The following is a 26,871-nucleotide window of genomic DNA, read 5'->3' as shown; positions in this document are numbered from 1 at the left end:
CAGTAATAACGTTCGTAGTCGATAAATGGCTGCGTGCGTCATTTCGCTGCGCAATCAAGTCAAGCACGGAAATAACTAACAGCTGTTCTGCAATATTCGGTCGGGCAACTCAGGTAGCAGCTGTATACGAAGGAGCACGCAGCCGTTTTCCTTGGAAGTGCGATTGTTTCGACGTTGAATTGTGGCTTTCTCATTGTTATATTTCGCTTCACGTTTTGGACCAATCCAGTTTTCAGTGTTGAAAAGTCTACGCACGCTTTAGTGCTGGCGGTTACAGTGTGCAAATCCTTGAGTTACTGGCGAAATGTTTACCAAAATTGAGAAGTTGTTATTGTGATTTGAGATCAGTGGAAATGCCTCGTGAATACGTGGACCGCAAGGACAGTCCCACAGTGTTATGTCAATAGAATCTTTAAATAGATAGCAATTTAAATTTTGTCACTAGAATAGGTGATAATAATGTCTAGTACGGTACCAACCAGTTCTGCTCTCAGGGCTTTGGCCTTGGAGTACAAGAGCTTGCAAGAGGAGCCCGTGGAAGGGTTCAGAGTGAAGTTACTTGGTGAGGACAATTTGTTTGAGTGGGAAGTTGCAATATTTGGACCACCAGATACGCTTTATCAAGGCGGATATTTCAAGGTAAGACAGTTTTGCACATTCGTGCAGAATTCGTTAAATATTAATGATAATGTTGTAGAAGCCTTTGTTTGTGATCCACAGTTTTTAACTCAGATAACATGAATATATCTCTATCCATAAAACAAGGTAAAAAGCCCAACACTAACTAGTTAGGTAGGTATCTACCTACCTAGTTTTGAAAAAAATAATAGTTACCTACCTACATAACTAAAAATAAGCACTAATACATCCATGCACTAAACCATGGTGGTTAGTCATTTAGTGCTTGGAATTGGCAGTTGTTTAGGAGGATGCATCTTTGGCTTTTCAGTGTTATGTTTGTTTTAAGTAATTAAATATCACTTGATTAATCATGAGGAGACATGTATGCCTTAGAGTTTTCTGTGATATTCTCAAAGTGTGCCAATCCGTATTTGGCACACTTTGAGAATATCATGAAAGCGTGATAAGTTATAACCAAATCCTTCTCAATCTGAGAGAGTCAGCGTACCCATTCTCAGTAGTGAGCTGGCGTTGGCTTTAGATTGGGGGAACTATCTTATACTACTTAAAATACTTAATTTAATGCTGAAAAATATAATAATTTACTTAACAATAATTAAGTAAATAGAAATACCTACTTTGTATAATAAATTGACAGCATTATTTACATCATTCCTACAGCCAGACTCAGATTAGTATTGGCCATCATCAATTGAAGCCAACTGCCAATTTATGGTAATTCTAATAAACTTTCTAGATTGTACTGCCTATTTGATAGAAGATGCTTATTCATTGTACTTACATAACTTCCTTTTATTGATTAAGTATTTGGTGGATAGAATCAGGCGTTACTTTGCGGAAGTTTGCGGTAGTAAAAAGTTTTCTTTAATATCAGGCTCACATTATTCTACTAGGATTCAGAAACTACTGGGTAAAAGAGTACTTGATATACTTACAATACTAATTACTAAACTAAACTAATTAATAAACTAAAACTACTGTACTTAAACCATACACCCCATATTTTATAGTTTCTCTACTCTGAACTCTGGCTGAGATTGTGGGGATGGAGAATATTATATTGACCCATCATAAACACAAATGAAGTAGGCCTACATCAATAATCTTTATATGTACTATGCCCCTGATGGATCATACTGCAAAAATTATGTTCTACGAAGTTGTAAAAATTAGTATAAAATGGCTAATTCTGTTATAATCTACTCAACTAAAATGTCAGGTCTAAATGTATTGCTATCCCTTTCATAATGATCCTTATGGACTACCTACATTTTGAACTATCATTTTAGTTTAATTAAGAGACTAGGTACAACAAAATTAGCCACTGGCCATCAAAGTTATGCTTAAGCGAAAGCAAGTTGCAGCCTGTAATTTTTTTTGTGCAGAATGACCTATCAAGTCGTAGTTAAATAGAAATTGTGGGCCTACATAAAATAAGAAGTTACATGGTTTTGATTTTGGATAAGATTATATTTCCACAAAAGAAAAAGTGATAAATCCATCCATACTAAGTAATACTTTTAATGAGAAAGGATGTCTGTCTTTTCTCAGTACATCTGCTTGATCGTTTCTGAGAAAATTTAGTAGATTTGCATCCTGGAGATGGACATAGGCTATTTTTTATCCCAAAAATCAAATATTTCCACAAGATTTTTAAAATCTAAATCCAGGTAGAGGAAATTGCAGACATCTTCTAGTCGATATGATAATAAAGATAAGTAAGTAGTTCTATAACTAGTGCTATATGTTTGTGCACAAATGAACTTAAACTGTAAAGTCTAAGCATAGTGCTATCCCTTCCACAATGTTCCTTGTGGAATAGGATATCATTATTACTTGAAGATTTGGCAATCTAGTTTAGCGACAAAATAACTAGGACCAATATTTTGCTGATAAATAAATTATGTAAGTTACAGTATTTTTCTTTTTGTTACAGGCACATATGAAATTCCCTCCAGACTACCCATATTCACCGCCCACAATTAGGTTTTTAACTAAAGTATGGCATCCAAATGTATATGAGGTAAGCAGTTTTTTTTCCTTTTATATAATTATATACTAGCAGCCCTAATTTCATCCAGATTGGACAAAATATCTATCTTAAGTAGATGACATAATATAAAGCCTACATCCAGTAGCGTGCAAAAGTATTCAAGCCTGGGTAGGTATTTAGGTTTAAACCTATTTAGTCATACTGAAAAATATGTATTGAGTTATTAGGACTAAAGTATGCAGTGTTTTTATGCTTCTTTAACCTGCATGCTACTTACTGTCTATGCCCATTTGGAATGTACCTTTCTAATGTTGAAAGAATTTTCGTGAAAAAGTAACTAGGTGCAGTGGTTCCAGAGGTTACCCTCCACATACACACATACTATATAACTAAATAAACAGTAGCGTGACCAGTGATTGGCCAACAGAGAAGACTTGCCTAAACTAGAGAATCTAGAAATCTAGAATCTAGACTTTTTTTCTCTATTAACAGTGAAATTCCATTGGATTTTGAAAATTCCATACATTAAAAAATCTAAATCCACTGAGAGGAAGTTGCGGGAATTAGATAGAATTTAATGTATTTACTCATACTATAATTACTTTTAATAATTAAACTCCATTCTGTTATCTTTATTGTTGCCCTGTTTGTCAGTAATAATAAAGTTCCATACTAAAATAGGCATCAATAAACATTCAATTATAAATCTTTCCTTCCTTCCTTTTCCTTTTGCCTTTCATGTTTTGATCTTTGAGGCAATCAACAACCATTTTAGTGTAATAATTGTAATTGACATTGAATTTATTTTTATTGTTACACTAAAATAATTTATTGAAGCTTTTGGAACCATAAGAATACTATTACAGTTAAGTCCTTATGTTTCCAAAAGTTTCTGGAATAGTAAAAGACCGAAGATCTCTAGAAAAATAAACTTTTATAAGTGCTTTTGAGTCTTCAAAATAATTTACCACTGGTTCGGAATGCCGTTCCTACCGAGAAGAACCAGCAATAAACTCGGCGGTTGCTCTTTTTACCCGACTACGGCAAAGCGGAAAGGAAGGGTTATCAATTGTTCAATTTACAATAGTATGCCATACTATACAAGCAATTGCAGCCCCGCGCATTGCTGGAGCTAGTCAAATCCATGCTTTTTTTTATCATTTACATAATCTTTTATTGTATAATAAGCTTTTCCAGGAGCATAGTTTTAATAGATTTTTTGACTTGTGTGAAGGCAAGTCCAAAATTAATTGCGGAATTTTGTTATAAATTCTCACAAATGGTTATTTATTGGCTTAATTAGTAGGAGTATGTTCAATGAACGAGGACTAGGAGCATCGAAATATGTAAGGAGTTGAAGTCAAAGACGCTCCCAACCCGATTGTTACATACCTAGATTAGGTTGAACACAAAGTTGCAATACCAAGCCAAACTAAACTCCGTCTCTAAATAGTTCCATTCAGTCTCGATCTTGAGAAACAAAGGCTGTAAAATGTAAAGACCCAAAAACTTTGGGAAACACTGAACAATGGCAGTAGTGAATGTAAATCTTGTCCTGTGCAACTTGAGCCAGTGAAGGCTAACTCTGAATAAAGTGCGAGTCAGACTCGCGCACCGAGGGTTCTGTACTCGGGTATTTTTTTCGACATTTTGCACGATAAATCAAAAACTGTTATGTATAAAAATCTGTTGTAGAATATACAAGTAAAGCCCTTTCATATGATACCCCACTTAGTGTAGTTATCTTACTTTGAAAATTGAAAATACTAACTATATTTGTTCATGTGGGTACACATTTTTTTGTGGTGTAACCACAAATTCACGGTTATCGGAATTTTTCCTTTACTTGTGCTTTAAAACCTACCTACCTGTCAAATTTCATGATTCTAGGTCAACGGGAAGTATCCTATAGGTTTTCTTGACAGACACGACAGATGGACAGACAGACAGACAACAAAGTAATCCTATAAGGGTTCCGTTTTTCCCTTTTGAGGTACGGAACTCTAATAAGAGCAAAACACAACGCCGGGCTTATGTTGGTCCAGCATATTATCCCAAAAGGGATTGCAGAGCTGTTTTACAATATGACTTATTTCTGATATCCTATACTTATCTTCATGTACACACTCAGTAAAACATATTCTTACTCGTAATACTAAATCGAATCGTTGGAAAAAAAAAGCTGAAAAAATATACTCAACCCGTGTATCATAATTATTTATAATCCAGGAACAACTACAAAGTTATTGATGACTAAAAATACCCTCTTAAATCTCGTAGAATGTTAACCGCATCTTCGGCACTGAATTTGTTAAATTAAGAACAATTTTCCAAAGTAGTGGCCTATGAATCATTGTTACATTTATCTTCTAGAATACCAATACCGTCATACCTACTCGAACTTTGGAGAAATATAGCTATCTACCACGTGTTTCCAAGCTTTGTCAATGATTTTACTTGAGTTGATCAATTGGCCATGTGTCATGGCTACTGGAATGATATCATAGACGTAGGAAAATGCCACAGGTTATTGGTTCTGGATCGCACCGAGATCGTGTGCATCCACGAAGGAATGGAGATGCTGTATGCGTTTATAGTTAGTGCGTGTTCCATTTTCCTGCAAAATACTGAGCCAATTTACTTAATTATTTATTAAGTGCTTACCGGGAACTTCTAATTCTAACTAAACGTCTAGGCGTCGTCGTCGACGTCAGTGGCAGGCGTAAAATGATGGTCAAATGTTAGTATACATTTAACGCAGGTAGCCCCATTATAGTCCCTATTTTTAACCCCCGTCTCAAAAAGAGTGGTGTTATAAGTTTGACGTGTGTATCTGTGTGTCTGTCTGTGGCATCGTAGCTCCTAAACTAATGAACCGATTTTAGTTTAGTTTTTTTTTGTTTGAAATGTGGCTTAATCGAGATCGAGAGTATTCTTAGCTATAATCCAAGAAAATCGGTTCAGCCGTTTGAAAGATCTCAACTCTTTTCTAGTTACTGTAACGTTCACTTGTCGGGGGTGTTATAAATTTTTAATTTACGCTTGTTTTATTTAGATGTTGAAAAACTCCATAAAGACTATTTTGTTCAAAATATTATTCTTTTCATCAGCTATCATTTCCACGATAAAACGTTCCGCGGGTCGAGATTGCGCCACAAATTGCGTCTTTGACCTAATGTCATCGCTTTGTCCTAGATTACGATCAGATATCATTGAAATTCGTTTGTTGCTATTACGTTCAATTAGAATAGTAGGTACTAGCTTAGGAATATCCGCGACTTCGTCCGCGTGAACTGCACAAATTTCAAACCCCTGTTTTACCCCCCTTGGGGGTTTAAATTTCGATAATCCTTTCTAAACGAATGTCTATAATCTACATCATAATAGCTATCTGCAAGCCAAATTTCAGCCCCATACGGCCAATTGTTTGAGTTGTGCGTTAATAGATCAGTCAAGTCAATCTGTCACCTTTTCCTTTTGCAAATTGGGATAAAAATGCGTCAGTCAGTTTTAATTGCTTCAAAATCCATCCATCTAGGTACCTAGTTAGTTAACCTTCAGTCTTGTAAGCTGAGGCGAGATGGAACAACTAGGAATCCCTAACATTCTGAACGCCAAGTTGTTAATATAATTATCTTCGAATGGTTACAAAGTTTACTTAGTACTTGTGGCTTGCTTAATACCTACTTAGTATTTTTGACCTGAAAACGACTTAGTTTGTATTGTTATTTAGTTGTTATGTTTCGCGTGTTGCTAGTCTGCTGCGACTAGGTACCTACGTACATAGATTTTCGTTTCCTTTTCCAAAAATGAAGTTTGTCATTTCGCTGTCAAATTGTATAGGTCAACCTCAGCTAGCTTTTGCCCGCTACTTTCTCCGAGTGATATCCTTACTAATATTATAAATGCGAAAGTGTGTCTATCTGTCTGTCTGCTTGCTTTTCATAGCCCAACAGTTTAAACGATTTTGATGAAATTTTGTATAGAGTTAGCTCACATCTTGGGCACTGACATAGGCTCCTTTTTATCACGGAAAATAAAAGCGTTCCCACGGGATTCTTAAAGGTCCATCCGTTTAACCGATTTATATGAAATTTGGTTCAGAGGCAGCTTGCGTCCCGGAAATTGACATTAATCCCAGAAAACCGGAGAGTTCCCACGAGATTTTTAAGAAACCTAAACCCACGCGGACGAAGTCACGGGCATCATCTAGTAATTTATAGTTTATAGCACTTGGGGATAATGTAGCTGTAGATCTATCAGTGATCGGTGATGATCAGAATTTCCAGAATCGGATGATTAGGTCCAGAGATTACCCCATACATCCAAACTTACAAGTCTTACCTCTATAATAAAAGTGTAGGATGTAGATGAGAAACAATACCTAAAGCTTTGTAGAAACTCGGCCGTGGCGGGTATACCGTTAGTTTTGTGAAGACCAATCCGTATAACGAAGTGAGACAGGTCATCAAACTAAGCTAAGCATGAATCACGCGGTGACACGAACTGTTGCTAGTGAGGCAAAAATACAAGGAGTATCCGACAGAAATATCGCTGTTTCCAATCTTGAGAACGACTTACAGCGGAACCAGAGTGAACTAGAGTGAGGGAACTCTCGGTTTGATGGGTTCGGGTGGAACCGAGAGGGTTTGACCCTGAATCAAGCTTTTTTTTTTTATTCAAGCAAGGCAAGCGCTTGACCACAATCACACCTGATGGAAAGTGATGATGTGGTCTAAGATGGGACGCGTTTACCTAGAAGGTGCCTATTCACTCTTGTTTTAAAGATACCCGGATGTAATTGGTAGGAAACACAGATCGCGGGAGAGTATTCCAAACCTTAGCCATGCGTATCAGGAATGAAGACGCAAAACGTTTTGTGCTTCACATTAATATTATGTGTGTTTGTGTGTATGTGAGTGTTTGTGTATGTTTGTTACTCCTTCACGCAAAACCACTAGACGGATTTGGCTGAAATTTAGAAAAGAGATAGATAATATCCTGGATTAGCACATAGGCTACTTTTTATCCCGGAAAATCAAAGAGTTCCTACGGGACTTCGAAAAACCTAAATCCATACGGGCGAAGCCGCGGGCATCGGCTAGTCAACGATATGTCAAATAATAGGCTATGGTGACACTCCATTTAACCGATTTCGATAAGATTTGATACAGATACAGCTTGCATGCCGCTGACGGAGTTAGGCTTTTTGTACCGGAAAATCAGGGAGTTCTTAAGAGATTTTTAATAAAACCTAAATACCCAGGTATCGCGTATACCTGAGTATTTAGGTTTGATGTCGCTTAGGATGAAATCACGGGCATCATCTAGTTAGATAATATGTAGATGTTATATGAATTTTTTCATCACTATTAAAATTGCTTGTTTTTCGGCGAAGTGGCGATCTTGAGGATAAATCCACAAAAATGTGTTTATTTTCCCAACAAGAATTCTAGCAGTTTTATATGAAAAAAAAAATAACGATATCGTACTGAAGCAGACAAGTAGTTTATCTTTATAGGAGTCTAGACTTGACTCTTGAATCCCCCTAGGCTCTTTATAATAATAAATCATATTGAGTAGGTACTAGGTATTTCACTATCCAATGAGAACGGAGGCCAGCTGCTTTAGCCCATCAGGGGCTGGTTACCACAATCGCTTGATTACAAAACCTTTCATGGTTCGCTCATCGTACAGGATACAATGGTTGAATGGCCTTTAACTTGCAGCAATCGCGGTGATTACTAACCAACATACAAACCTATCTACCTACAAATTTTCAAGCGTGTGAATCATAAAAGTCAATGAACTAGTCTCAATCAACTTTAAAATCACAGTTACATACAATTGATACAATACAATCTGCATAATTAACTATATTATACCTACGCTGACTGAATAATTTACTTTATTGGGTTAACTCAATTCCGTTGTTTTTGTAACTAACCCCCGACCCAAAAAGAGGGGTGTTATAAGTTTGACGTGTGTATCTCTATATCTGTCTGTGGCATCGTAGCTCCTAAACTAATGAACCGATTTTAATTTAGTTTTTTTTTTTTGTTTGAAAGGTGGCTTGATCGAGAGTTTTCTTAGCTATAATCCAAGAAAATCGGTTCAGGCGTTTGAAAGTTATCAGCTCTTTTCTAGTTACTGTAACCTTCACTTGTCGGGGGTGTTATAAATTTTTAATTTACATTAGTTTTAAGTGATGTGGCAAAATTTTCAGAAATATAGACGTATCTCAAATGTTTTGACATACTTTGTACGTGGTGTTTAGTGCACTAAAAGGGCACATTGGTAGATAGTGCCTACCTTAATTCGGTTGTACATAACTCCTAAACTACATTTACCGGCTCTAAAAGTTGTGCCATCATCCTGTTCCGCTGGGATATTTTAAAAGCGATGGCATTACTTTTACTTCTGTCAAGTTATACTAAGTAGTTTAACTTTTGTACAACAGCTAAGGCTATCCCATTCTTGATTACTGACCTAAATCAACAGATAAAACTTGATAAAAACATTCCAAAGCTTCAAGCATCAAGATAAGGTTGTTAGGCGAAATTTTCATTTCATTTGTTATTTTTTTTTCTCCATCTACGGTTGGTCCGTTTCATTTCTTGTTTGATATAGAATTTCACTTGCTTCTCAAATCTCATTCTCAAACCAATGCTATTCACCGATACTCATTTCCTTGAAGAATACAGAGTATCTATCAGTTATTTATTTAACTCGGGAATACCCTCGAACGTTGGCCCTGATCGGCCTTGGGGTAATTAACCTTAATCGCGTCGAGCTGCGTCGTGGTGGTCATTTTGAACTTGTGCTACATTCACACACCTCTTTAAATAGCTTCAGAAATCGTTTTCGTCTCTGCACCATCGCCCGTGCCAAAATTACAATCGTATTATCGCTTTAACACCACGTGGTGGTGATTTTAAAAACCGAACTTGACGTACACTACGTCGCGTTGCGATGAAATTCTTTGGTCAAAGCTAATTGTCCTGATCATGCGCAACGCTTGGTCGTCGTATTCCCTTCTATTTTGCTGAACTAACTCGTCATCCATCCACTAGTTGGTCGCAGACACTGCTGGATAGTGTTTTTACCCGACTGTGGCCAAGCCAAAAGAAAGGGTCAGGGTGATTTTAGCAGTCTATGTATGTGTCTGTGTATGTTTGTATCCAGATTCTGTGTGTTCCACCGTAGCGCCTAAACTACTGAGATGAATGAGGTGTCAATCGATTCGTCGTTTAGGTCCGGGTGGCATAGGCTACATTTTATGCGAAAAAAATTGACCTAACGGATGTTACATGAAAAAAGTGGGGGTCTCCAAAATTTTTTTTTTTGCTATTGTATAGAGTGGGATGTCAAATGAAAGAGGAGAATTCTGAGTTCATAAATATAAATGTACTACTACATTAAAGTATACCAAGCGACAGAAAAACAATTTTACTATAATATGTAAGCGTTTATTAAGACGATCGCAGTCGGGTTTTAGTTTTCAACTTTATCTTGTTACCACATGCGGCTCTCTGCCATACACTTAATTTCCAACACCTTTTTGCTTATTAAGCAGGCTAGGGTTTGCTGCCCTTATCATTATCTAATAACTTGTTATATCTTTTATCACGGTTTTTAGCTTGCATTATTCCCTCGAGCTGACGTCCTGTACGATGCACCACAAATTCAGCTGTGTGCTTAATTACTTAGGAAAACTTTTTGAAAGGTAGACAGATACCTGCCTGCGAAGCAAGATACGGTCTTTTTAAAAGTACGCACAAGTCGACCCTCGAGTACCATACGCCTTTATGCCTCGGTAAAACCGCTTCTCTCCCACTTGACATACAAAGAGAGCAAAGAGCCTTTTTAAGTAAACTTTTCTATTTTGACAGATTTTAATTTGCTCTTAGTCTAAATAACCGGTCAAGTGCGTGGCAAAAGCACGCAAAAGGCTCAAAACACGCATAAGTAGTGTTACGTAGTCAAGCTTATAAAAACCTTGCCTGAAAATCTGGGTGATTAATTTTAAGAAACGTGGGGGCGTTTTTTTTTCTCTCGTCTGGCTTTACACTGATTAGCCAATGTCAAGTTTGTAGTTATTTACAAGTTAGGATATACTTCGTAGAAGTATGGACTTCGTCTGTGCCGGCCCTCGCCGACATACACGCGGCACCCCTTTAGAGCGCTGCCCAGTCCAAACGTGGGGTTTGTCATTTACTAGGCTTTCCACCAGAGCTCTTTAAGTATGTGTGTGATGGATCTGTGTGATGAAAATCAATAGAATCGCTCAAAGCTGTTATGAAACGGGTAAGATCAACATTGAGAATTAAGTGATGCTATTGCTTTCGTGCACAACCCTCACTCAGTAAGAGTATTCTTAGTAATTAGAGAAAATGTAGCATAATATGCCGCTCTTTACTCGCATGCGAATCGTAGCGCGAAACCAGTGTGGAATCATGGGAAAGGTTGTTTCGCGGTCTTTCGCGCCGAGCGTAGCTTTCGTGAAGAGCGTGAGCTATTACGAAGAGCGGGCATGAATCGAAAACCGCATTAGTAGGGTCCTGCGTGCGTCATGTAATGTAACCTTCACTCAGCCCATGGCTCGCGTCTCCAAGGTTCATTGATTCTCGAAATATTCTGTGGTACCTACGTCAGTTCCGCAATTCGCACACTTCCTTTTAACACTTCCGCTGTTATAATTGCAAGCTATTTTCAAAGTATGTAACAAGTTTTTTATTAGTAGGTACCCATGACGGAATGAAGACCTTATAGTATGTGTTTGGCGTTAGAGCTTTTTTGTGTATGTTTGTCTTTTTGCGTTTATTTTCTTTTACCATTGACCTGAAACTAGTCTAACGAATTTAATGCAGTTTTTGCGTTAAGTACATTTTCACTTCTTTCTGGGTTGGTTGTTAGATAGGGCGCTTTAATAAGTGTGGCACATTCTTCCAGCGCTCAACTTTTACATATATCATGTCAATTTCAGTGACTTTCGAAAAATTTGAGATTTCGCATATTATGTAGGTTTTCTGGATAATGGTTACGAAGTAAGGGGTTTCAGATATTCTAACAGAGTGCCACGAGGTGGGGTCATAGTACCTAATTTTATAATCCGTGGTAAGTATTTTATGTATGTATAAGTATGCTTCTTAAATCTTATCTGACTCTTTATTAAATCCTCCAATATGTCAGCCAGCTCTCGGCAAGTGTGAGCGGGTATCTGGTAGTCTGATAGGCAGTTATGAATAATATGTCACTTGCATTGTCTTGAAATAAAACTCGATTTGGAGGTCAGCACGCGCTTTCTTTGTGAGGAAGCTCTGGGTGAATTGCCGCAGTATTTTTAGCTGAGGGCGACGCACCGGCGAACTCACTTTATGCTCAATCATCTCGTAATAAACGTTGTTAAATGTTAACTAACAGATCATCAGCCAGCATCAAATGGATAGGGATGTAAAAGGATTAATCAGTGATCAAAAACGTCAACGCAAATAATGTCAAAATGAATTTTTCCCACTTCTTTTGCATGGAGTTTTTGTTTTTTTTTTTTAATTGATTACCTTGGCTCTAAGAAACTTTTCCGGGATAAAATTAGCCTATGACCGTCTTCAAGATGTACCCACTCGTAAGTTATACCTGTGCTCTATAAAATGTATTTATGTTATCGGATAAGAGCCTGAAAAGGTAAACACCTTACCTAACAAACAGAGAGATATTTTATATTATAATAATTAAGTAGGTATGGGTTAAATGATTAAGTGATAAATATTTGTACTTAATAACGATACAAGAGATTTTAACAGTTCATAAAAATAAGAAATAGATAAAATCAACTGAAGATTTCTTTAAATACGTTAAAGTTAATAAATAAATTGACTAAATGGGTTCTTTAAAGGTTAATGCACGATAAAGTCAATAAATAAATTGACTAAATAGATATATTGAAACTTTGTTGAAAGTAGGGCAGTGGGTCGCACATTAAACACATTTTCAATTTGGGTTGAATCTGAACATTTACTGTATCAAACCATGTTCTAAGCCGAGCGACTTCGGTTATAGTCGCATACTGTATACCTAATAGTGATGCTCAAATGCAAAACAAGACCCAGGTCCCAGCCTAGCGTTGGTCTTCATCTTCACTCTTGCATCCGAATTGATCTTGGCCTTGGTCTTCTTATTTTAGAATTCTTCTCATAAGAATAAATTGTATTATAGTCTTCTAGATGATGCCTGTGACTTGGTCTGCGTGGATTTAGGTTTTTCAATAAAGGAACTCTTTGATTTTCTGTGATAATATGATAGTGTATTATTTATTTATTTATTTATTTATTTCATCATCATCATCATCATCATCAGCCTGTGGACGTCCACTGCTGGACATAGGCCTTCCCTAAAGAGCGCCACCACACCCGGTCCTCAGCCTTCCTCATCCAGCCACTTCCCGCCAGCCGCTAAATTTATTTATTTATTTACATCTAATTGAACGGCAGAGCCACTTACACGAACTAGATGATTAATTATTATACAAAAAAGAAAAAAATAAATAAAAATAAAAGGTAAAGATAGAACAAAATATGATACAATAAAAGATTTTAAATTTTGAATGAATGTATACGCTGAGAGCACTGAATGATCCTGTTCATTCAATGCTCTCCGCGTACCTCAGTAACTCCTGAACCAACGTTGCCCACCCGTCATTGAATGGATCCCATTGATCATTTATATCCGAGAGCGCGTTGAAGGAAGCCAATGAACGCGGTATCGGTGCCATAGATCGAGCAACAGTACGATGAACTGGTACCACGAAAAGTTTATTCTTTCGTGGACGAAGATTATTATTTAATTTAGGTACTCGTATACGACAGAGTTGGTCATGAAGGTCTGGAGCGTCGACATCCCCTCGCAAAATTATATACATATACATATTATGTACATTATACTGTATTTAAACAACAAATACTGAAAACAACGATTTATAAAATAGTTTGTTAGCTATGACCCAAACAAATGAACATCGCAGATGTTCTAGCTCGGAAAATAAATATTTCATACACCCAAAATATGCGCGGAACCATAAAAGAGCGAAGTGCGACTCGCACTTGACCGGTTTTTCTGTATTGGGCCTCATCTGTTTCGAATGATTTGGGAGTGGAGGGCGGCGTAATGTTCTCATATTTTGGAGCTGTATCCGTGATATGATAACATTACCTGACTACTGGTAGGTAGGCGAAAACTAGTTCCTAGACGGTATAGTTGCCAAGGCAGGTTTGTATCTCCTTAGACAGGACCGTTAGTAACCTAGCAGTTTGGTAACTTTCACTACGCCTTTGTTTCGCACCTAACCGTATATCTGTTTCTTAAAAGTGTGTCACCTAGGTCGCTAATGATCAGAAACGATATTATATTATAGAATTTTATTTTCTATACTATAATATAATATACTTATAGTTATACTATAATATAATTAAATGTAAGTACTTATAGAAAATAAAATATTTTTGCCATCAACGAATATTGTTTAGAATCATTAAATGAATTTCTACCTTTATATCATGTACTGTGGTAAGCTTTGTATTTTCCAAATAAACTGAAAAAATACCTACTGTAATAATTAAAATACTTATGTAATTAATTACTCGCTACATGAATTCATTATTATAGCAGTTTTTATTTTTGGGTCTGTGTGTGTGGGTGTTAAAGAAATCACCGATTCAATAAATATTTTAAGTAAATGGTAAGTATTCACTATTTACGTATCTTATATTCTACACATCAAGATCATTTTCAGCCTTAAAGTCCAAAGTACAACTTGCCTAATAGGTACTTACCTACCTACGTTATCCTTATCAGAAGAGTTTCCAAACATAGCAATTCTTGCATCCATTTACCTACTTCCTGTATTCTCGATTTGTTGAGCAATGCACAATCGAGTTTTGTCATTATTGACTCTTGTCCCTTTGTTCCGAGTGCCTCTTTTGTCCTCATAGTAATGGCTATAAAAAGGGCCAATTTGACGCTAAAGTAGTTGAGCGTATCACTATCTTTCGAATAAACTCAATAAAAAAATTGTAACCAATCAACAAAGCCAAGAGTTTATATTATCTATTCTAACTCCACAGATTTCGTTATCTGTGTCTAAACTCTAATGATGCTCCAATGTAATGAAAACCTTTACTATCGCTAAAAGCTAGAGTAATTGTACTTTTGGTTAGTTATTCTGAACAACAATGCCTTATGATATGTATGTATTTTCAATTGTTCAAAATTAAATGTACTTATCAGCCTTGGAGCTTAAATTCACGGCCAGTCAATAAGCCAATAAAGTCTGGCTAGACTAGCGACGTGTATATCGAAATAAAAGCCAATAAACTAAGAAAAGTGTATGCATGCTCTAGATCGGATGAATGGCTTTTATAAAAAAACCGGCCAAGTGCGAGTCAGACTCGCGCACTGAGGGTTCCGTACTCGGGTATTTTTTCTAACATTTTGCACGATAAATCAAAAACTATTATACATAAAAATATATAATTAATATTGTTTACATAATTATAAACAAACACAATAAACTTTTCTTTCTAATACATAGAAAATATTTCATCGGTTACCTCTAATCGGTGATTAACAATTGCAACAATATTTCTATGCTCCTCACTATTTGAGCATAAATGACTAATGATTTTTCAGCCGACATAATAGAGAGAGAGCCAGCCAGCGCATGCCAGATATTCGTTATTTTATAAAAGCTGTTTAAAAGTTTTTCTGCGTATTGCCACAACACAGGGAGGAACGATCCGCGACTATGAAGTTTGGATCATGGTTGCTTTGGGAGAAAACAGGTAATAAAGGTGTAAAAAATCTCTATAATCGAATATAAAGTCTAATTTTTGTTATATATTTTCTTGGCAATAGTATTAGAAATCACGTTATGCTTATGCCAGACGTCCTTAAAGTTTTAAAGCAGAGAAACTTACAGCTTTTATAAAATAACGAAGATCTGGCACGGGCTGGCTCTTAGTCCATAAATATTTAAACCTTTTCCGTGTGTCTAATTTATTTGGATGGCTTACGTAGACAGGAAACTGGCGAACCACACACACATAATACCGGCTAAGTACACGTCGACACGCATTAATGGACGTGATAAATAAATTATATTAAGTTCCGCAGCCTCAACATAAGTGATAAATAAAACTAGGTAAGCAAGTATGTAGTTACATTGAAAATCATACACAACTGGCATTACATACCATATTGTGCTTGCAATAAGGAAGTATCATGGATGGTAAACAGAGATGACAGAATAACGGTACAAGTGTAAATTAAAAATTTATATCACACCCGACAAGTGAAGGTTACAGTAACTAGAAAAGAGCTGATAACTTTCAAACGGCTGAACCGATTTTCTTGGATTATAGCTAAGAACACTCTCGATCAAGCCACCTTTCAAACAAAAAAAAACTAAATTAAAATCGGTTCATTCGTTTAGGAGCTACGATGTCACAGACAGACACAGATACACACGCCAAGTCCCAACTGAGGATTACCGTTCTGTGCCCCAACCTGAAAGCTGCAATCAAACTTTAAGTAGATGTTTGAAGCAATTTAGGGTGAGGATAAAAGGGTGGAGCGAGTGCAAAACTAGAGAAGGGTGCAAAAGCATACGTCTAAGCGGACCCCGCTATAGGGTAAATTGATTAAAATTGAAACGAGTAGCAGCATCATGAACCTTTGCTCTAGGTTTATTTCTAGCTCAAGTCATAACCCAACTTCAACATAGGGTAATTTCGCGCGTACGTATGTATATTTGCATTTATATAATGTAGCTATTATATTATTACTTATGTACATTTATATATTATTTTGATTTGTGGGATACTTTATTCCCTCCGAGCATCCAAAAAGCTGAATATCCTAATAATATCATAAATGTGAAAGTGTGGATGTTTGGATGTTTGTTACTCAATCACGCAAAAACTACTGAATGGATTTGGTTGTTGAATGAAGATAGATTATACCCTGGATTAACACAGGCTACATTTTATCCCGGAAAATCAAAGAGTTCCCGCGGGATTTTGAAAAACGTAAATCCACGCGGACGAATTCGCGGGCATCAGCTAGTTATTAATATTTGAGGCATCAGTAGTACGTGACCGCTCAAACGACAAAGAAATTAGAATTTGTGTACTAAGGCAACCGTGACGTCTTGAATCTTGATAACTTTTTGCAAGCAATATCAAACTCATCGTCAGAATTCCGAAATATTAAAGACAACATTTTATAAAAGTAATGAATATATCGACCGGGATGGTATTTTTAACCCCCGACCCAAAAAGAGGGGTGTTATAAGTTTGACATGTGTATCTGTGTGTCTGTATATCTGTGTGTCTGTATGTCTGTCTGTGGCATCGTAGCTCCTAAACTAATGAACCGATTTTTTTGTTTTTTTTTTTGTTTGAAAGGTGGCTTGGTCGAGAGTGTTCTTAGCTATAATCCAAGAAAATCGGTTCAGCCGTTTGAAAGTTATCAGCTCTTTTCTAATTACTGTAACCTTCACTTGTCGGGGGTGTTATAAATTTTTAATTTACACTTGTTAATAATAGTCGGGTTCTAGTTAAAGATTTGAATCGTTCAAACTAGACTGAATTGTATGGCAATCGATGTATCTAATTGAACGCATTGTTTGTACACGTCACAATGTTTAATCGAACTAATGATAATAATAATTATTATTATTATGTTGATATCATTGATAAGTGATGACGTTGATTATTTATTATGCCTTATTATCATTTACATTTTTGTTCATTTATTATTCGAAATCAATTACGTAATAATTAATAATATTTTTGTCCGAAAAGTATGAATTCGGCCGCATCTCATTTTTGCGCATTGTATGTAAATTAAAAGTTAATGTATTTTTCTGTCACTTGATGGCTTGGACGTTCGATAAATACTGGTACAATGATTCAACAGCATTTCTCTCATATAAGGAGATAGCGGAAGAAGCTATAACAACTAGGTAGGTACTTACTTGAAGCGGTTTACCTCCATAATTTGCCCTTGGTAGCTGTCGATGTCATTTTTCTAGCGCAATTTATTCAACAATTACTTTAAGGGTGATGTGGCCTCGGTGTGACAATGAATATCAAACGTATCGAATATCGATTGCATTGGTTAAGCTAAAACAGCCGAAATTAATCAATCTATCTGTAATCTGTCGATTGGATTTGACAAGAATCGTATGGACTTTTGACAAAATACCTAATAACACTGGTGCTAAGTAATTTGTCGAAAAATTACCAATGGATTGATTATTTATTAACTAACTGTTAAATTATCGACTTATCGATTTTTCAATCGTAAAATAACTTTTATTTGAGGAATTAGTTACAAGCTTTGGCAGTACAGGAAACTTCAGGAAATCTGTCAAAACGTCAAAATTATTCCTCAGATAAAAGTTATTTGACCTAAGATTTCAACCTTAGTGTGGTTGCTTGGATTGGAGCTTGTTATATTATATGAATAGAAGTTTCGTTCGTAATGTACCAAGTCTGTTTAAAAGTTTAAAGCCTAACGAGACGTGAAGGTTAAACAAAAAATTCTAAATTACTAATCTAGACAAACTAGTGTCTAGTGTCTAGTGTGTACGTTACTAAGAGGAAGAGATCTGGTTTTTGTCACACGCTGACAAGTTTGTAGACAGAGGACAGGATTCTATAGTTACAGCTGAATTTTTTCTCTAATCATGTAGAGTCAATCATCATATCATCTCTAATTATGCTATTAAAGCCGGAATTACCTAAATCAAGTCCTGTCAGAGATAATATCAGCATTTAACCGTTATAACTGTGAAAACGAAAACTGTAACGACATAATTATATAATGCTTCATTTGAAAACCCAATCAAAAATCAATAAAAATCCGAATAAATGCTAGTCAGACTCGCGCACCGAGGGTTCCGTACTCGGGCATTTTTTTCAACATTTTGCATGACAAATCAAAAACTACTATGCATAAAAATGAATAAAAATCTGTTTTGTATGTACAGGTAAAGCATTTCATATAGCGATACCCCACTTGTAACGTTATCTTACTTTGAAAATTGAAAATATTGTACTAATTATTTGTTTATGAATACATTTTTTTTTGTGTAGTAACCACAAATTCATGGGTTTCGGATTTTTTTTCCTTTACTTGTGCTATAAAACCTACCTACCTACCAAATTTCATGATTCCAGGTCAACGGGAAGTACCCTTATAGTTTCTTGACAGATACGACAGACGGACAGACAGACAGACAGTCAACAAAGTGATCCTATAAGGGTTCCTTTTGAGGTAAGGAACCGTAAAAATTGCTTTATACCCAGGATTAAATGGTGAGAACTGTGCTGATCTCCTAAGATTCAAGTTCATTACTTCAACATCCAAGCGATGCTAAAAAGTAAATTGCCTCGTCGATCGTGTTACGTGACGGTTGTATTTTTAAACAACCCGCAGCACGAAGAAGGCAACAATGGACTTTATGTAACCAGGCAGTTATGTACCGCCACGGAATTGAGCTCGAGTCCGTCTCAGCGTGAAGCGATAAATTGGAGCTATATTCGATGACGGTAATGACCTAATTAATTTTTAGCCGACCCAAAAAGAGGGGTGTTATAAGTTTGACGTGTGTTTCTGTGTATCTGTCTGTGGCATCGTAGCTCCTAAACTAATGATCCGATTTTAATTTGGTTTTTTTTTTTGTTTGAAAGGTGGCTTGATCGAGAGTGTTCTTAGCTATAATCCAAGAAAATCGGTTCAGCCGTTTGAAAGTTATCAGCTATTTACTAGTTACTGTAACCTTCACTTGTCGGGGGTGTTATAAATTTTTAATTTACACTTGTAATATTAGTATGGATGAGAGATACTCCTAACACGGCTTCCTCCTTCACCATGGCCCATGACTCATGAAGTCATGACTCATGACCATGAGTGACTGGTAAGCCTGCTTACTGGCCCAAAAACTTTAGGACCGTCCATTTCTTCAGTTGCTAGCTACTCGTTTAGAGTTACTTGAAGAAGATTTACCTAAAACATATTTATAGTTCAGGGAAACGATGTTTCGCAAAATTGTTTTTGAAGTGATTGTTAGGCAATGAGATAACTCACACAAAAAATTTATTTGCCTGTGTGTCGAAAATTTGTTATTGGATATTCAGGCTGTGCTTCCATATAAATTATGTGAATTTATTTGTGGGGTTCTGACATCAGTGGCCATTCATGAATCAGTCATCGATTTTTTATTCGAGTTCAATAATAAACCATTCGCAATAACAGAATTATTGAAATATATTATCAGTGTAAACAAAGAATATGGTGATGATGAATTAAGGTCTAGGTACACTGTTGTACAGTAAATCATTAGGATCTTCAGGAAATTGTCGTGATCTCGTTGCATGTTCGTACTATCATTCATAACTCGTTGGTTCTGTTGAGGCCTGAGCCAATAAAATCTAATTTATCGTTACATTAATTCATCATTTGGCCATAGATTTCTTAAACTTACTTATGCTAATGATATGTAATGGTAATGGATATTTCATTTTGCATTGTTTTCTATTTTCTATTAACGCAAGAAAGTCTTCTGTATTCACGATAAACATTAGACAGTAATAAAATTCGCAGTAAACAAGATGTGAATACTGTGTAACGAATTATTGAAACGATCACTTGTATTCGTCTTCAACTGAAATATGCTCTGTGTGCTTATTTTTACTGGAAAATTGTCACGTACTTTTACGTTTTTCGTAGTAATTTATAAATAGATCAATGTCGTCATTTATTGTAGAAATGATTTCACTAAATATTTTGGGACCCGTTTCAAAAACTATGATTTCTGTAGATTCAGTTTCAACTTATATTCTAACTTCCGAATACCGGCTACATTGGAATAACTTTATAAATAAGTAAATAAGTACTTTCTTATTTATGAGGTAAGCGTGGGGAATAGAATATTCTATTCCTTCACACTTATTTCGATTATTCATCTTACAACGTACATCACGGTTTACTAGGTATATCGTGCGTCGTCGTGTTCAAAACAAATAGGTAGGTAAACGCGTCCCATCTTAGACCACATCATCACTTTCCATCAGGTGTGATTGTGGTCAAGCGCTTGCCTATAGTGAATAAAAAAAAAAGGTAGGCGTATATTTTTCAATGGCAGTATGCAGACATTTCTTCTCTTCATTTCAGAATGGTGATCTCTGTATATCTATCCTACATCCACCGGTGGACGACCCTCAATCGGGTGAGCTGCCGTGCGAGCGTTGGAACCCAACGCAGTCCGTTCGCACCGTGCTGCTGTCTGTGATCTCACTGCTCAACGAACCCAACACCTTCAGCCCGGCGAACGTGGACGCCAGCGTCATGTACCGCCGTTGGCGCGACTCCAAGGGGAAAGACAAGGAATATGAGAATATTATAAGGTAAACTCAACATTTGTTTATAATCTACTTCCAACGGTGAACTACCTCCAGTCTGGTGAGCTGCCGTGCGAGCGTTGGAACCCAACGCAATCCGTTCGCACCGTGCTGCTGTCTGTGATCTCACTGCTCAACGAACCCAACACCTTCAGCCCGGCGAACGTGGACGCCAGCGTCATGTACCGCCGTTGGCGCGACTCCAAGGGGAAAGACAAGGAATATGAGAATATTATAAGGTAAACTCAACATTTGTTTATAATCTACTTCCAACGGTGAACTACCTCCAGTCTGGTGAGCTGCCGTGCGAGCGTTGGAACCCAACGCAATCCGTTCGCACCGTGCTGCTGTCTGTGATCTCACTGCTCAACGAACCCAACACCTTCAGCCCGGCGAACGTGGACGCCAGCGTCATGTACCGCCGTTGGCGCGACTCCAAGGGGAAAGACAAGGAATATGAGAATATTATAAGGTAAACTCAACATTTGTTTATAATCTACTTCCAACGGTGAACTACCTCCAGTCTGGTGAGCTGCCGTGCGAGCGTTGGAACCCAACGCAATCCGTTCGCACCGTGCTGCTGTCTGTGATCTCACTGCTCAACGAACCCAACACCTTCAGCCCGGCGAACGTGGACGCCAGCGTCATGTACCGCCGTTGGCGCGACTCCAAGGGGAAAGACAAGGAATATGAGAATATTATAAGGTAAACTCAACATTTGTTTATAATCTACTTCCAACGGTGAACTACCTCCAGTCTGGTGAGCTGCCGTGCGAGCGTTGGAACCCAACGCAATCCGTTCGCACCGTGCTGCTGTCTGTGATCTCACTGCTCAACGAACCCAACACCTTCAGCCCGGCGAACGTGGACGCCAGCGTCATGTACCGCCGTTGGCGCGACTCCAAGGGGAAAGACAAGGAATATGAGAATATTATAAGGTAAACTCAACATTTGTTTATAATCTACTTCCAACTGTGAACTACCCCAGTCGGGTGAGCTGCCGTGCGAGCATTAGAAGTTAGAACCCAACGAAACGCGTTTGCTCAGTGATCCCAGTCCTCGATGAACCCTGGGCCTTCACCCAGGCAAACACCAGCGTCTTGGCGCAACTCCAAGGGCAAAGACAAAGAATACGCGATCATTATACTTAAGGTAAATTTTGTTTGTATTTAGTAAGTAACAGTACACAGGGGCAATCAAAATTCTTAGCCTCCCAAAATGCTCTGGAGATGGATCTTGATGTTGTTTTGGTGTGTAACGAATAGCCATTTGCTGTATGGAAAAGTTCCAAAAGATGACCTTCAATTTTAAGAATCTTTCTAGTGGGACATTGAATCCTTCGAATATCGACTTGTCCTTGTAAGGGTACCATTAGAACTTGCGGTATTCTCTAAAACGCTTTATTCGTCTGTAAATTCGCAGATGCACCGTATTCGGTGTTCCCATTTTTTTATATTTCTTTTAGTCGCTGAACTCTTGAATTCGTGAGAATTATCGGTTCAGTAGGCAACTACAGACTGCTGCCGTTGGCGCATTTCCAAGGACAAAGGTTTGTGAAAAACATTAATGATAACTTTCGCTGTGTTAGGGCGAGACTTGTAGGTCATCTTAATTCTTAACCACGTATATTTTCACGTATATTTTGCGCGTAATATTATGATCATTTACGCAGTCTATTATATTAGAAACAATATACTATTATGTAAATAGTGAATTTTGTTATTTACAGAAAACAAGCTCAGGTGGCGCGCATGGACGCAGAAAAGGAAGGAATCGTAGTACCTCTTACATTAGAAGATTATTGCATTAAAACACAAGTCAAGTCGTCAACGCAAGAACCACAGGTAAACATTCAGCCTGCTCTTCATTAACTTAAGAAATGGCATTCATACTATCCATACTAATATTATAAATGCGAAAGTGTCTGTCTGTCTGCTAGCTTTCCACGGCCCAACAGTTTGACCGATTTTGTTGAAATAGTAGGGTTAGCTTACATCTCAGGGAAGGGCATAGACTACTATTTATGGCGGAAAATCGAAGGCTTCCCATGGGATTCTCAAAGGTTTCTCCGGTTAACTGATTCATATGAAATGTGATACAGAGGTAGCTTGCATCCCGGAAATTTATATAGGCAACTTTTTATCCCGGAAAATCAAAGAATTCCCACGGGATTTTTAAAATACCTAAATACACGCGGACGAAGTCGCGGGCATCATCTAATTTTAAATAAAATTAATTATTATAGTATTAATTCAAAGTGCCTAGTATCATTCAATGCAAAAAGCAGCTTCGATAACTTCAATTCTTGTGTTGTTGTTAGTTATCTAGATAACGATGTCATCATCATATTTTGTATCATTTAGTAGGTACTATTGTTTTTCCCATTTGTTTACCTACTTGGCTTAGTGGTTTGTTTTAATTCGAATATACAGGCATCTACTAAAATTTTATTATTGTTTCTCATAATTATGCAGATTTTATCATGTAAATAGGGGGTACTATCAAATACGATGATTTGGACGATCAATATATCGCTATAACATCATTATTACGTCTGTTTACCACGAAATAAGTCTAAAATCAATTGTACAGGTTATTTATTAACATCCCTGTTTACATTTCCCAACATTTGGTGGGCGTCTAATTTCTCTCATAAGTATACAGTTTCAGAGCTGGCTTGTGAGGTAGAGCTCGAATTGCAGGTAAGGTGGCAGTTGACGTAAAAATGATAGGATTCAACTTGCCTAGATTAAACACCTCCTTACATCTCGTTTTTATTTATTATACAGGCGAGCGCTTGACCATAATCACACCTGATGGAAAGTGATGATGTGGCCTTAGATAGACGCGTTTACCTAGAAGATGCCTATCCACTCTTGTTTTGACATCATCTGTCCACCTAGTGGAGAGGTCTGCCAAAGCTGTGCCTTCCTGTAATGTTAATCTATTTCATATTTTGCTTCCAGCTCGATATGACGGACTTCTATGACGACGATTACGACGACCTCGACACCGACTCCGAGGGCGAGCTGGAAGGCGGCGAGGACGCTGATGACAGCGGCAACGGCGAGTCGTGATACGCCCCCGAGATCTCACGCGACGGACGGACCACCAGACGTATATAACACATATTGAAACTTTAACTTTAAATTAAACTTTAAACAATGCTGCTGGGCGCTGGTCTAGCACGAAAGTTAGATAGCTACAATGTGATGATCGCAATCAGTTCTCATTGGTTGAAGCTGTAGACATTACTGAGTTTGTAGTGTGTTAGCAATTAGCATCAACATGCCAGAGCTGCCCGACTCACTTTGTATTACTCCATAAATATTTTGACGTATGTTCTGCAAAACCCAGATCATAATCAGGACGTTTCTTTTGCAATGCGACCTGTAGGTATGTAATGTTATCGTAATGGCCCAGCTGTAATCAGTTTGTTCATATCCTCAATTTTGACTTGAGTGTGGATTGGAATGTTTTTCAAAAAATACGTCGATTTATGATTCAGATGAACTTCTGTAGTGTCATGAATCCCAACACAAAACAACACTGTATTGAGTTGCAGCTCCTTTCATTTCACAACGCAATTGAGCTGCGCTGCGCGACGGAATGCAGCGCCACGCGGCGGCGCGGTAAATATAGTTTATATGAGTTTGTATGAAGCCAGGTGTTGCCACATCGCGTCGCGTCGTGCAGCTCAGCGCAAATGCGTTTGAACCTTTACACTCTCAGCATTGGCTAAAAAGTACATTAGCAACAAAAATACCATAAATTGAGCAAACGCGATGATCGCAAAGTGACTATCACAACTTTCGTGCTAGCCGTCCTGATCTACAAGGAATGGCTTGACCATTCCAAAAATAAATGTTATTAGTTGACGTAAGCAATATCGTAGCATTTTGTATTTCCCTAGATGTTATAAAGCCAGATTCACATTGGGCAAGTTAAGCCCTGCACAGACGCCGCGACGTACATGTCATGGACTTGGCAAGTCACTCGGCGATCCAGTCAGTACCAACGACATTTACTAACATCCTATAAAAATTTGCTTTAACGCTCTAGAATAACTGGGACTTCGAAGGAGTTAACTGTTTAAAATGAACTATGCTATCGATATAATTACGCAAGAGTGGAGTGGATACACCTTTAAATAGTACATTATAACTCGTGCGACACAAACCCCGCATTATGCTTGCCCGTGAATTAAGAAGCCATTTTTGCAAATAATAAAAATGGATTACTCAAATCACGTTACTAAGTGTCAGGTTTAGGTTACAAAGTGCTATAAATCATAATACTTTCAGACATAATTCAGACTGGTCCATTACTAAACCAGTCTGAATTCTGAAAATCCATTAATATTAGTAGGCATAAGCAAGTGGAGTCCTTTGCTAATTTTATTTAAATCAATATTAGAAGACAGTAATATAGAAGCTCACGTTAACGTAAAAGTTTGGTTGGCAGATTTTGTATATCATTAGATACATAAAAGCTGAGTCAAAGTTTTATCAGACCATTAAAATATGAAGTAACTATTAAACATCGACAATAGATGTATTTAGATTTAAATGAAAGATTTAAATTTCCATGTAATGAACAAAGCGAGCAATAATTATATATTGTTAATTATTGCCATAAGCATTTTGTATTTCAACTAACTATCAATCAGCGAAGTAATGCGGGGCCCTAAAAAGATTTTGGAAATGACGTCTAGTTTCTTTGTAAAACACAAATCACTGCCAAGAGCCAAAAATACCACTAAATAAGGTAACAGAAAGGGTATGTTGTCTTTAATACGGGGACTATTTGTCGCCTATTTAGAGCAACTCAATCATAAAAAAAAATACAAAAGTATTTCGCAAGTGCATATCTCTACCATCCAAAGCAACCTAATAACGCCATGCATTATAAGTCAACTTTTACAGCAATGTGCAACGAAAGGTCACTGCTCATCGATGCGAGAACAATTTCATGCATTAAGTCAAAGGTGAGACGAGCGCTCTTAATATCTCCTACCTAGCGACAAGTTGGACTACAGACAGCTACACTGATCCGACCTCTCGCTCTAATTCGGATGTTGAAATGGGACAGTGATAATTAGGTATTAAAAGCGCTCGATCTACCTTTAATATACATTTGTGATCTCATTTTGTAACACAAATCATGGCCTTATTTAGATTTTCGTGAAAATACCTGATATTGGATTGTAAATATTGTTTATGATAATGCAGCTAAAGGAAGAGTAACTGGTGGCAAAGCTATTGTAGCTGGCATGATCAGTTAAAAAAAATTACTATTTGCCAGTCACTATCTTCATGTAAACCTGCCTTATGGATAGACTTTTTAAAATTGAATCTTAAGGGGCATGAGACGGGTCTGCCCGCGAAATTCAAATTTAATTTGGTTTTTCGCAATTTGTAAACTAATACGATAACGTAGGCTTATGGCATTTTAATTGCACCAATGGCAGTATCATCCTCACAGGTTCATATAAAAATCTTTACTTAATACCAGTTTAAGAAATTAGCTCTAGTATCGACTAAGTCAGACTTAGTCGATACTAGAGCTTACCAACCAAATTAAATTTGAATTTCGCGGGCAGGCCCGTCGCATCCACCTTAAAACACAATTTGTAATTATTGGCTAATTTCTGCACTTGTTTAACACAAGTTATGGTTGTTTTGTTGTTCTTACGACAAATCATCGAAGCTTATCATTATGATTGTTACCAAATTATGAAATCGATTTGGGCAATTAATCATTTTTGTATCAACT

The 26,871-nt window shown here is 37.2% G+C and overlaps 1 protein-coding gene across 1 annotated transcript; it reads left to right on the top strand.

The window, feature by feature from the left end:
* LOC123875447 (ubiquitin-conjugating enzyme E2 R2) lies at positions 1–26,456 on the top strand. The gene is made up of 5 exons (XM_045921281.1): positions 1–639; positions 2,579–2,665; positions 20,870–21,102; positions 22,826–22,940; positions 24,063–26,456. Exons 1-5 carry the CDS (start codon positions 460–462, stop codon positions 24,171–24,173), a joined length of 726 nt encoding a protein of 241 aa, XP_045777237.1. The 5' UTR covers positions 1–459; the 3' UTR covers positions 24,174–26,456.
* The last annotated feature ends 415 nt before the right edge of the window (positions 26,457–26,871 follow it).

This window comes from Maniola jurtina, chromosome 20, assembly GCF_905333055.1.
Source record: "Maniola jurtina chromosome 20, ilManJurt1.1, whole genome shotgun sequence".
Taxonomy (NCBI): domain Eukaryota; kingdom Metazoa; phylum Arthropoda; class Insecta; order Lepidoptera; family Nymphalidae; genus Maniola; species Maniola jurtina.
This window is presented reverse-complemented; position numbering and strand designations above follow the sequence as displayed.

Bases quoted from the DNA above. Each gene is read 5' to 3' on its own strand.
- LOC123875447 (XM_045921281.1), top strand. From the start codon at position 460: ATGTCTAGTACGGTACCAACCAGTTCTGCTCTCAGGGCTTTGGCCTTG. The intron at 640-2,578 runs GTAAGACAGTTT...TTTTTGTTACAG, and splicing joins ATCAAGGCGGATATTTCAAG to GCACATATGAAATTCCCTCC. The intron at 2,666-20,869 runs GTAAGCAGTTTT...TCTTCATTTCAG, and splicing joins GGCATCCAAATGTATATGAG to AATGGTGATCTCTGTATATC.